The following is a 13059-nucleotide window of genomic DNA, read 5'->3' on the forward strand; positions in this document are numbered from 1 at the left end:
ACCCTTTTGGCATATTTTGACCCTTTAGCGGCCATTAGCCTTTGCCCGGGGCGACTGCCCTACCCCGATCTACACTATTGTTCTCATTGCTTAATAAATTATTCATTAATGTAAAATCAGCAATAATTTAGTTTAGGTTAAGGTATCCACTAATTTTTTAATCATTAACTTAATAATGGGCCTAGATCTCCAGGTCATTGCTGGAAACTGTTACAAACTACTATGCGATAACTTCACTCAGTTACCGGTTTACCTAGTTTGAGGGGGTGGGGCATGGCACAATTTAATGGAATTAAATGTTGTACGAATTCTAGATTTTAAAAACTTTAAAAAGATACGCTATATCTAAATGTTAAGAGACACCTAAATAATATCATGCACAAAACTAGATCTAGTATAAAACTAAAGTATATTTTAAAAATTAAAATAATGTTAATGTGATAATTTCCTCGTGATTACGGAAATAGGTTTCGACCCAGTTGACCTTCATTTAAGACCAATCAAAATGCACCGAAAAAGCACGTGACTTAATTTCACCAAAGTTATATTCTACGAACCTCGTTTTCGTTCTTTACATTCTCTGCCACCATTACAACGTGGTGTACGGCTGTAAGATCAGCTCAGAAGCCGGCCCATCTTAACTTAACACCGGGGTTTCAATAAAATTGAAGGTAATTTATCATCACTAGTTTAGTTACTGTAAAACTAACGTTGCGTGATTACTTTTAAGCTCTCTTTTACGCTTCATTAAATGATTAATAGGCGTAGTCTAGTTCTGTCACCAAGAATGAACTGCACATTCAGTGACGGAAGTGTTCAAGATCATATCGGTCAAACAGAAAATTAACCAACATTTTCTTTATTTGCTCAAAAAATTATTTCTAGTCGAGCGAAGGAACCTGCTTGTTATATCACTAGCTTTTCTTTTCCCCGTACGAATTCAGTGGGCGAACAATTTTATAATTTACGCTAGATTCTATGATTTTCAACTTCAATTTAATTTTTATAAAGGGGGAGAAGTTTCTCACCTGCTTGCACTGCTTTGTGTAGATGGGGAAAATTGGCCCCTAGCCTAGAAGTCAAGAGTAGATCAGATTTGGAAAATGTTACATTTTATTTTTGTATTGAACAGATGTGTTAACATCTAGCTAGATTCTAGGTCCTAGGCTATGTTCAGGATTAAAACACTTATTCATGTTTTCTCAGCCTGTCTAAAATGTTTTTGCTGTAGTCTAGACCTAAAAATTTATGGTTGATCCTTTGACCTCTGGCAAGATGGCTCATCATACACAATGCATTACACACACTCTTAAGAAGTGTTAGATCTAGATCTGTCTAAATCTAATTGTTACAAAAATGTTTACTTCTAATTCTTGGTTATAGGCCGAAACATTTTATAGTGTTAAGTTTCATCCAATTCTGATTCCGCATTTGTATCGGAAAAGGCTCACATTGATTCAAGATGAAATCATAGTTCAATGTGAAGCCAACATTGTTTTCAGAAGATTAATCAGGCAGATTAAAGGTCAAGCTTTAAATTACTAAGATCTGTTAAATATGCCATACTCATTTTTTAGATATGAAATAAATTACTTAAATCTTGGTGAGATAAAGTTAAGGGTAATCTAGGACATGTTAAGAAAGAAGTCTGATGGTTTAGAAAATACTTTGACCTTCCTCAATGACATTTATTTAAATTGTTTTAGTTTGACACTAAAATTAAGTGGGATAATTTATTGTACCTAGTTCCTATAAACACAAGTATTAGAATACTTAGTAGATCTACATACAATTTGTGCCAGTTGGTAGCAAATTATCAAAGTGCTCTTTGGTTTGGATCGATAACTGCTACAGTTTTCCTGGTAATTTTTTACTGGTTCTCAAGCTGACAGTTTAAAAATATGGCAGATACAGAATAAAACTTTGAAAGTGTTCAAATGTATATTGAAATAATAAAATTGAAATAATCGATAAACTGTTTCTTTGAAATAATTGATAAACTGAGTTTCTTCTTGAAAGTGGCTAAGTAACTATCATAGTTCTATATAAAAACATTTGCTACTAAAGCGACAGAATGAGACATCACCACAAGTTAATGTGATAGTGTGACATGTGCCGTTCCTGTCTTTTCCTTAGTGTTTCTTTTACATTATTTTGCAAAAGTGCTTCAACGCTACGTAAACTTAAATAGTACAAGCATGCGGAATCTCTTTTCTACACAAAAAAAACAGCAAGAAGTTACTATATTTTTTTTTATTCAGTGTAGTTTGGAACAAATCTTTTGCTGGTCTTGTGTATATAGTATCCTCAGCACTGTGATAGTTTCTGATCATTAAATAGATTCCACTTTTTATAACCATTTGGTTGTATCACTAAATTAGCCCTTAAAAAATACCTAGTAGGCTTATATTTTGACTTAATAATTCTTGGGTTTAAAAAAATGGTTGTCTTCATTAGCTTAGGATCTAGGGAAGGTTTCTAAATTCATGCTCAAGTAGCAAGTGTGTTAAATAATACTTGACATATGTAGCACTTGCCACTAAATATCAGTGATGTAGCACTTGCCACTAAATATCAGTGTTATTTCACATTGAAATGTTTTTAGTTTAACTTATTTTTAGCTTCGATGAACTGGTTTTTAATGAGTTCTTTTTTTCCCCAGATGTCTAAGAAGTTAGGATTCGCAGAAAACTTTGCACTTTCTGGTGCGGCAGCTGTCATCTCAAAAACTGCAGCTGCCCCCATTGAAAGGATCAAGCTGCTCGTCCAAAACCAGGATGAGATGATCAAACAAGGCCGGTTGTCAGAGCCATACAAAGGTGTCATCGACTGCACTGTCCGCACCTTTAAAACAGAGGGATTCTTTCCATTTTGGAGAGGTAATTTGGCAAATTGCTTGAGATACTTCCCTACTCAGGCTCTCAACTTTGCCTTCAAGGACACCATCAAAGCACTCTTCAAGGCTGCTCCCAATGAGTCTTATGCCATGAAGTTCACCAAGAATATCTTCTCTGGTGGTGCTGCCGGTGCAATGTCCTTGTGCTTTGTGTATTCCCTCGATTACGCTCGTACCCGTTTGGCTAATGATGCCAAGGCTGCTGGCAAGGGTGGCGGAGAACGTCAGTTCAATGGTCTCATTGATGTATATACCAAGACCATCAAGTCTGATGGTATTGTTGGTTTGTACAGAGGATTCGTCATCTCCTGTGTTGGTATTGTTGTATACAGAGGGTTCTACTTTGGCCTCTACGACAGCTTGAAACCCATTCTCTTGAAAGATGATGCTAGCGTCTTCCTATCCTTTGCTCTTGGATACACTGTCACAGTATCATCTGGATTGCTGTCCTACCCCATTGACACCATCAGGAGGCGTATGATGATGACCTCTGGCCAGGCTGTCAAGTACAAGGGCTCCATTGACTGTGCCCTAAAGATCATCAAGAATGAGGGCTTCATGTCCATGATGAAAGGTGCCGGTGCCAACATTCTCAGGGGTGTTGCTGGTGCTGGTGTGTTGGCTGGTTTCGACAAGTTCAAAGAGCTTTACATTGCAATGCGTGTGGGTGCTGGTAAATAACGTGTAGTTTAGTTTAATCTTGCTTTCATGTTGATTTAAAGAGTTGAATTTAGCTATACATAGAAAGAATTTGTACACCAGTTAAGATACTATTTTGTATAGAAGGTTTTGTTAGTTTCTGACTATTGTTGTGGACTGGATGTATACATTTTTAGTACAAAATTAATGGACGTATCATATTTTTTCTAGTTTGCTATGTTTGCTATAACTGATCAGTTTATACTGGATCATGGTCTTAGCATACTAAGAAAAATGACCAAGTACTCATTATTTGCTGACATTCAGATTTACACATTTCAACTAGATATTTATTAAGTACAAGATCAGTGTAATGTTTGTGGAATCTGGTTTGTCTGGACTTGTAAATGAAATTGTATTGGAAGATGGCGTGTATGATGATCTGTGAACAGAGCAAGACCTATAATAAATTAAACAATATCTTTTTTTTAACTTGTTTTTATTTCCTGAAAAGTGGGTATTTGTATGTCTTGTGCTAGGTGTGTTAGAAGTTTACTATGTCATGAAATACACAGGTGACTATTGACATTCAGGATGGGCTACACTACCAGTAAGGTTACCCATGAAGGGCATTGTCAGGTGTTTTAAAGCTGTGTATGCCTACATTGCAAGCAAAGTTTGACCTTAACCTTGAGTTGATCTGAATGAGGCCCTTATCCTGCTTGCTTTTAAAAAAAGGCGGAGGTACACAGGTAGTCCTGTCTGCAGATCTTGCTTTTCACATTACAGTCGCTGAACGAGAAACTAGGCCTGTGTTCCGGTTGGCTGATTTCCATACAATATATTGTCGAGATATAGTAAACATCGACCTAATTTGGTACATTTTCTGACGCGGAAAAAAACATGGCTATAACATGGGGGTCTCAGTTGAATGACACCTGTGGACAGAGTGGTCAATTTTTTTTAAAGGTGGCGGATTGCCGATATTTTCCAGGCATAGGAAACTGTACCGCTATATAATTATTTAAATAATAAAAACTCCATTACTAAGAGGTAATGAGTATGATTAGGATTTTACTTTTTAATTTTAGGCTGGGTGGATTTGTGATTACTTGAGTTAACGATATCTCAGTAAAATCGGATATATTATAATTTAAAGATGTTTTTATTCAGAGAAAAATTGATAAATGGAATCAAGTACTGCTAGATCTAGTACCAGCGTTTACCCAGTGTAAGGTGATTGGGGGTCATCAGGTGTGATGTATTTTGTCACGCCCAAAGGACTACCACAGCCGGTAATAAGGGGCAGATAAGTCACTGTGCTTCCGATCTTCTTCCTATCAAGCAAATTTTTTGTTTAATTAAATAAAGAAATATAAAAAAAGGTAGACATTTGCAAATATATAAGTAGAAAATTAAGCGTAGTCTATACATAAATAAACGTATAGCGAGTACTGTAAAAACTTACGAAAAATAAAACGATATTTCAAAACAAAATACTTTAAAGTTGTGTACATAATTAGGCACATGATAACAAGTTGCAGGATGAAGGGGACAGATAACAAACCCAAGCATAGATCACAAGTACAAATAATAAACACAATTACATATCACAAACCCAAGTATAAATTATAGATCACAAGCATAGATCGTCAGATTGAAAAGAAAATTAGCACCCACACCAAAAGTTAGTAATGCCCTAGTACCACTGCGTCCATATAAACAAAACAAAACGTTCCACACCTAGAGTGAAGGGGAAGGGGGGTAGACTGATTATGGAAGCGATTAAAAAAGGGTATTTTAGTGCCGTTAAAATTATGGGGGGGGGGGGGGGTATTGTGTGACGTCATTCACAAAACGTTTAACTTATAATTACGTCTATTTTATTTCACTTAACCCGCTCGGACAAAACAACCAATGTTTAATTTTTCTATTAGAAAATCTGTGTCTGAAAAAAAAAATAGGACTACATTTTGCTTTTCAGCGCTTTGGCATTTTCTTTTAATAATACTTTTGTGACATCTACGGTCAACGAAAAGGGAGCTAACCAGTGTGTATAGTAATATCTCTACCTTTTTAAATGGGTTGCCTCCCTTGTATAACTTTCCTTTATATAACCCGACTCGCATGTGTATGGACCGATACATGATGCAAATGGATGTTGAATTCAAACCAACAGATTTATGAAATGTACAAAACCCCACAATAGTTGCTGAAGTAAAGCGGGCGTGAGCTCCCTTTCTCGCACAAAAGGGTTGGGATCAAGGCCACATGGGATGGATGGCATTTCAGGTGGAATTGGGCTAGGTTTGTGACATAACCGCTCGTTTTTCTAAGCTCCTGGGCAACTGGACCACCGGGCAACTTTACCACTGTTCAGTGTCGGCGCCAGGTTATTTAGCGCCCTGGGCAAAACGTATTAAAAGCGCCCCCCCCCCGCTATTGTTTTCGTGCCCCGTATTATCAGAGGCGTAGCGACCCTTTGCGGAGCCCGGGGACAACTTTCGATTTGCACCCCCCCTCAAACTTTCAATTTGCTTTTCCAACCCATTTTGGCGCCCCCCGCCCTACGGACAGCGCCCTAGGCGACCGCCTAGTTCGCCTTATAGGTAGCGCCGGCCCTGCCACTGTTGCATGTTTATTTTGACCTCTCAGTGGACACCCAAAAGCCGCACGCGCAATCCACCAAATATTAGGCGGAACTTAAGTTCTAGTTCTACACAGAAAGTAGCTCCGCCCATTGACGTTTGTTGGTGGTCGTCCTGAATCACGTGCCTCCTCGCTGTAAAGATAAATTCAGCCAGTACTAACAGGACTTCTCAAAAGGGGAGAGGGGTGAGATCAGAGTTTCTTCCAGGCATCTCTTCGCTCCTGCCCCCCCCCCCCCCCCCGAAGAAAGTCTACCGCCCTCCCGAACGAAATGGAATTTCTTTTAACAGTGTCCGCCCCCCCCCCCCACCCCGGACATTTTAGTCTGGAAGAAACTCTGGGTAAGATTTTTTTACGTAGCTACAATGCGAAACAAGCTATGTTTTGTTTTATGAGGCAGTCGTCTGATATTCTAGGCAAGCCTGTGAAGATGGTGTTAAAAACTGAAAAATAAATAAATTCAGACTTAGGTTGAGTTAGATTGATTTTAATCACAATTTTAAAAAACCAATCGCGAGGCTTGTTGTCACACTGTGTGTGTAAGGTTGTGCGGGCACCGTGCTGTGCGGGCATCAACGCTGTCTGGGCACCACAATTTGTGGGCACCATTCCGTGTGGGCGTCATGCTGTGCTCACACCACGCTGTCTGGGCACCATTCCGCGTGGGCGTCATGCTGTGCGCACACCACGCTGTCTGGGCACCACAATTTGTGGGCACCATTCCGTGTGGGTGTCATGCTGTGCGGGTGGGCACCATGATGTCTGGGCACCACAATAAGTGGGTACCTTGATGTGTGAGTACCTCGCTGTGTTAGCACTTCGCCGTGTGGGCATCATGTTGTAATTTGTCTTAGCGGCTGGGCATTTAGGAACTTTGTCCACCTATTTAGCTTTGAGACTTTCCTCAAAAGAATCAGATAAATGTTTAAAGACATATTTGAATTACCAGTTTAAAGCTTAAGACTTTGGTAATCATCTTTACGTCTGAAGGATCAGTTTGGTGTCATTAGACTTCCGTCTGAAGTATCAGCCTAAAGTTTAAGGCTTTGGTTTCAGCTCTAAACTTTATCCTGAAGGATCAGCTCTGTTTTAGAATCTATCAGTGCCGTATCACCCTAAAGTTTTCTTGGAGTCGGTAGCCTTGTTAACGCTTGACTTACTGACGCTTGACTTACTGACGCTTGACTTTCTCAGTGTCTTCCAGATCTTGCAACAGTCAAAAGACTCGCGGATATACCTTCGAATGGTCTGCGAGAGGATGCTGTACATGACGGGGTTGAGGGCCGAGTTGAGGTACAACAGAAACTGGCACGTTTGTGTGAACATGTGGAACCTCGGGATTCGGAACCCGATCAACCTCAGGTGGTTCGGGAGGACGAGAACGGCGAAGGTTACCAAGACAACGATCAGGAGTCGAATGACGCGAAGCCTGGAGGCGTAGTGCGTCGAGTTCCGTCGCTGGAACATCACAACAGAGCTGGCGCCTGAGCTGTTTCTTCCCCGTTCAGCTCCATGCTGACCAGGTTCCGCCGGCCGAGCGTCCGTCTCGCTGCTGCTGTCCGTGTCGTAGGAGGAGTTGGACACGCATCGCTTGACCTGGCACACACGTGACCGTCTACCCACGCGCGGGTGACCTCGATTGTCTGGCCTGTACACCTTCCTCACATGTTTTCTCTCAGTTCCGTTTTTCTCGAACCCCGCATCGGACGCTTTCCCGTTCCCGAAATTAAATTTCGTCGCGGATTTAACATCTTGAAGTTTTGAAACCGTCTTCAATTCTAACTTATTCCTGTCCAGCAGATTCTCACTCTCTTTCGTTTCGTGAACCCGACTCGACGACTGACCCCCGTTGTTTACACTCACTCCTTTGACGTTCGCGTTGCTCTCGACGTCCCCATTTCCGTCACTGGTTGTAGATGAAACTACCGAGCTAATCCGTGCCCTGGCGGAGACTACCTGAGTGGCTAGGTTACTCCCCCACAGGGTACGGATAATCTCAACGTACAGCCCCGTCATGGTGACCAGGGGCAGGACGTACCAGATGCCAAAGTTGCAGTAGTAGTAGATCTCCATCGACTTGGAGTTGTTGCCGCGGTAGAAGCAGATCGATTCCAATTTGTTGGTCTCGTTAAACGTGATCACGTCGTAGTACATCACGTTGGGGATCGCGTTGACGCCGGACACCAGCCATACGGAAACCTGAAGAAAGGAAATACAAGTTTAAGGTAGAAATGTAAAAATGTTTCAAATATGGTTAGGTGTTCATCTTACATGAGCCATGCACATCTTACCTGACCCATGCACATCTCACCTGACCCATACACATCTTACCTGGGCCATACACATCTTACCTGGGCCATGCACATCTTACCTGACGATGCACATCTTACCTGGGCTATGCTCATCTTACCTGGGCCATGCACATCTTACCTGACGATGCACATCTTACCTGAGCTATGCTCATCTTACCTGGGCCATGCTCATCTTACCTGGGCCATGGTCATCTTACCTGGGCCATGCACATCTTACCTGACGATGCACATCTTACCTGGGCTATGCTCATCTTACCTGGGCCATGCACATCTTACCTGACGATGCACATCTTACCTGAGCTATGCTCATCTTACCTGGGCCATGCTCATCTTACCTGGGCCATGGTCATCTTACCTGGGACATGCACATCTTACCTATGCCATACACATCTTACCTATGCCATGCAGAACTTACCTGGACTATATAAATCTACCTGTACCTTGCACATCTTACCTGGACGATGCACATTTTGTTCCTGGTGAAGAGCTGCCTGGCCTTGAGCGGGTGTTTGATGGCGATGTAGCGCTCCACAGCGATGACGACCAACAGCAACATGGAAGCGTTGATGTTGATGGTCTCCACTAGCTTGTACAACTTGCAGAAAACCTGGCAAACAGCAGTGTTGTATTGAGTCAGTGGTTGTTGATTTGTACAGCATTGCTGTATTGAGTCAGTGATTGTTGATTTATACAGCATTGTTTTATTGAGTCAGTCATTGTTGATCTATACAACATTTTTGTATTGTGTCAGTGATTGTTTATTTATACAACATCGTTGTATTGAGTCAGTGATTGTTGATTTCTACAGCAGTGCTGTATTGAGTCAGTGATTGTTGATTTGCAGAATACCTGACATTGTTGTTGTATTGAGTCAGTAATTAATCTTCATAGAATGAGAGTCTGTCAGAAGCAACTAGGAACACAATGACAATGACGTGTCTGAGCAATGATGCAGCTTTTCTTGTCGGCGCCTGCCGAGTATTTCAAATCTGACACCATGTGTCGCAACCCTTCCCTCCCCTCGCACACATACCCAAACACAACATTAATGAAACACTTATAATAAGGTATAATCTGCCATTAAAAACTTATCTTGTGCATGACAGGTGTGGTAAATATATAACAAGGGCATTAACCGCGGGTGTGACGTAAATAGAAAAATATAGACAGAAAGGTAATGGAAAAAAATTAGCTAATTTTTTTATCTGCCTCCGGGGCTGAAACTCAGACTTGTCTTTTTTCTCTACCCCCCCCCCCCCCCCTCCAATCTGGACCATCTCTCCGAGAATTCCAGAGCTCAGTGTGACGTAAGCAGGTCGCAGACGATTCCCGCAGTTGATAGAACGAACAAGTAATGAACGGTTTATGATAGCTGTAACCAAATAGTGGTGGTGAGGGGGGGTCTCAACCACCTGTGAGGGTCACCTGTTGTGACGTATGGCCAGCACTCACCTGCCCGCAACACCATTGGTCAGCCAGCAAGTGGTGCATGAGGGGAAGCACACAAAATATCGCCACACACAGGTCAGCGAAGGACAAGTTGGCCAGGAACAAGTTGGTGTAGGACCTCATCCTCGTGTGGCGTATGATGACGAACAGGACGATCAGGTTGCCTGGAGGCGAGAACAGGATTTTATTCAGAGCACACAACAGCACCCCCCCCCCCACACACACACATAATTTGAACACTCCCCCCCCCCATTTAAATATATTGTTGCTGTTTAAAATATCTACATTAAGAAGATGGTTTGAATCCCACAGAGACGTATATAGAGTATTGATTTCTTTGTAATTTCCGAAATTGACAAACAAAAATATGACCTTCAGATAGAGGCGTAGCTAGGGGTGGGGGGGGGGGGGCGAGGGGTACATATGTCCCCGGGCGCCGACAATAGGGAGCGACAAAATGGGTTTGAAAAAAAAATCTCATTTTAGCTGCAGTTTTGCATTATAAATTTAAAAATATATTGCGGGGGGGGGGGGGGGCGCCAAATTGAAAGTTTATCTAAGGGCGCCGGGAAGGGGCGCTACGCCTCTGACTGCAGAATAAGATACAAACTTGTGAAAATTTAAATAATCAATAAAACGAGGTAGGTATGTGAAAGTAGAAATGGGAAAAAATGACAAGAACAAAAAGAATTAAGACGACACAAATGCACAACAAAGCCGCACCGAATAAACTCAGCAGGAAAACAAAGCTGAAGATGACGATGACGGTGATTCTAAACTGCGCGGACTGGTAGAAGGCCAAGTCGTAGTAACCAGCCACTTGTGAAGAGTTCGCGATGTGATTTCCGTTTACTGCTGTCTTGAAGGGTAGATGGGACAAATTCAGTGGGTATTCCATGGTTGTTAAGGTTCCTGTTTGAAAGTTAGAGAGAATTTTTTTACAAAAAAAAAAAAAAACAAAAAAAAAAACAGAGCTTAGAATTGCTTGAAATAAGCTAGTCCGTTTTAAACACGTCATTTAGTAGTGTGTTATTCGCTGATGAAATCATTAATATATTCCAACGATTTCCAAATAGTACGCAATCGACAGTGTTTCTTCCAAACTTTTTTCTTCGAGGGGGGCACTTGAAATTTTCGGGGGCGGACACTGTTAAAAGTATATAGATTCTATTATCTATACAAATTCCATTTCGTTCGGGGGGGGGGGGGGGGGGGGGGCTCGAAAAGATAGCTGTGCATGTAAGAAACTCTGCATGACTATTGTTAGAGAGGAGAAAATATCCCAGACATGTACATTCTACATTTTAAATGTAGGCAGCTATAAATGAATTGTTATATCATCAAAATAACATTTTCTTTTTACCCCGCGCCAAAGATGGGTTTTAGTTATACAAATATCTACAACTATTGTGTGGGAGAAAATGTAGTTAGGCCTATATATTTTATGAGATGAGAGGTTATGAGATAATTTTATTCAAAGGAGGGGCCAAAATCTTTTTAAGGAGCCGCCAAAATCTTTTTATCGGGGCGACAGAAAAAAAAGAAGGGCCACGATTGTTTGGCTTTTTCAATGAGACGCATAAAAATAAGTTTGGGACTCAGTGTGTGGAGATTCATCTGTCAGCTTACGTAAAACGATTGGAATTTTCAGAGGACTTTTTTTCGCGTCCATGTTACATTTGAATAACACACACAGTGGGATTTGTTTGATTTAAGGTTGTAGCCGACAATTTTATCTTGGTTATAAATAAAGTATCCCGTTGTTGTTGCTAATACTTAGAAATCGGGAAAGAATTAAAGAATAATTAAAATGTAAGAAAAAATTAGACTAAATAATTTCATTAAGATAAAATTATATATATGTTGCATGATGTAAGCAACATGATGGAGCTAGTGGATTTGGGAGATCAGTGCTCATGACGTAGTTCATGACAACAAAACAAATGGTATAGTGGCAGATCAACTTGTAAGTAATCAAATACTGGAGAAGGCTCACTCTACACGTTCCTATGCGCGATCCTGTCTGATGAGTGGACTTATAAATGCTCATAAGAACTGCCCAAAACATCTGCAACACTTAGCAAGCTAAGGAACATTTGTATTTAAAATACAATTGTTAGAAGAAAATACTTGACATATTTAAGGTTAGAGTTCGTATGATGTAACGCTTGGTTTGATTACTCTACATACCTTTTTGTTCTAGCGTAATCTATATCATTCACTCCGGTCAAAGACGGTGGTCAGCGTGGCACAATAATTTGTAAACACAGATATAGGACTACATTTCATAGGAGAATTAAAAGAAAAAACCGCGCTCAATAGAAGCGCAGTCAACGAATCAAATTTAAACCCTGAAATTTAAATCCTGATGACCATGAAAACACATTTCATTTCACCTCGTACCGCAAAGAGAAAATTTTAGTATGCGGCATTATCTTATCAATCAATTGGAGAGTTCTATACTGCCAGCAAAAAAAACCTAAATATGTTGTAAAAATATTAATAAAAATATTTAAATTATATATATATATATAAATAAATATATATATATATATATATATATATATATATATATATATATATATATATATATATATATATATATATATATATATATATATATTTATATATTTATATATATATATATATATATATATATATATATATATAAAACCAACAATATGCATCAACGGTTTTATAATATATACCCATATATTAACATGCTTACAAATTTAGTCCTCATGTATAGTAGATAAAGAAACAGACGCTGACGGTACTGACCCTTATATATCCTCTGGACCTTTCAACTGCTGGCAACTATTTATCTTCACTCGTATCTCTTCACTTGATAACTCCAGATCGCGTTAAAAAAACATTTAACCTCAGTGAAAGGTTGAAATCATTTAACTGGATCCACTTGTCACATGTAGAAACGAATCACTTTGAATGTGCTATAGGTGGATTAATCTCTGAACTATTTTCACGTTCCTGGCGGATGCAGAAATTAATCTTGTACTCACGTCTGCTCCGTTCAAATAAATTCGTGTCGGGGCTTTCACATCGAGTGCGCGTGCAACAAAGGGGAGACTTGATTGGCTAAAAACTAGACAACTC

The 13059-nt window shown here is 40.2% G+C and overlaps 2 protein-coding genes across 3 annotated transcripts; one reads left to right on the forward strand and one right to left on the reverse strand.

Moving 5' to 3' along the window:
• The first annotated feature begins 523 nt into the window (after positions 1–523).
• On the forward strand, positions 524–4020 carry LOC131936453 (uncharacterized). The gene is made up of 2 exons (XM_059293444.1): positions 524–671; positions 2663–4020. Exon 2 carries the CDS (start codon positions 2663–2665, stop codon positions 3575–3577), a length of 915 nt encoding a protein of 304 aa, XP_059149427.1. The 5' UTR covers positions 524–671; the 3' UTR covers positions 3578–4020.
• Positions 4021–6655: 2635 nt separating this feature from the next.
• On the reverse strand, positions 6656–13048 carry LOC131936484 (orexin receptor type 2-like). Of its 2 annotated transcripts, none has more exons than XM_059293499.1 (5): positions 12727–13048; positions 10669–10857; positions 9949–10109; positions 8951–9103; positions 6656–8383 (listed from the first exon to the last, which is right to left on the reverse strand). In XM_059293499.1, the coding sequence occupies exons 2-5, from the start codon at positions 10841–10843 to the stop codon at positions 7295–7297; spliced, it is 1578 nt and encodes a 525-aa protein (XP_059149482.1). In that variant the 5' UTR covers positions 10844–10857; positions 12727–13048; the 3' UTR covers positions 6656–7294. The 2 variants fall into 2 exon arrangements, with proteins under 2 accessions (XP_059149482.1, XP_059149483.1); XM_059293500.1 differs by lacking the exon at positions 12727–13048 and adding an exon at positions 12136–12154.
• Positions 13049–13059: the final 11 nt, after the last annotated feature.

Source organism: Physella acuta, unplaced genomic scaffold (assembly GCF_028476545.2).
Source record: "Physella acuta isolate Inbredline_101_S28 unplaced genomic scaffold, ASM2847654v3 ptg000178l, whole genome shotgun sequence".
Taxonomy (NCBI): domain Eukaryota; kingdom Metazoa; phylum Mollusca; class Gastropoda; family Physidae; genus Physella; species Physella acuta.

Excerpts from the sequence above, each read along its gene's own strand:
- LOC131936453 (XM_059293444.1), top strand. The coding sequence starts at position 2,663 with ATGTCTAAGAAGTTAGGATTCGCAGAAAACTTTGCACTTTCTGGTGCG.
- LOC131936484 (XM_059293499.1), bottom strand. The coding sequence starts at position 10,843 with ATGGAATACCCACTGAATTTGTCCCATCTACCCTTCAAGACAGCAGTA. Across the intron at positions 9,104-9,948 it reads ACCAATGGTGTTGCGGGCAG|GTTTTCTGCAAGTTGTACAA; the intron begins GTGAGTGCTGGC and ends GCTGTTTGCCAG. Across the intron at positions 8,384-8,950 it reads ACAAAATGTGCATCGTCCAG|GTTTCCGTATGGCTGGTGTC; the intron begins GTAAGATGTGCA and ends TCCTTTCTTCAG.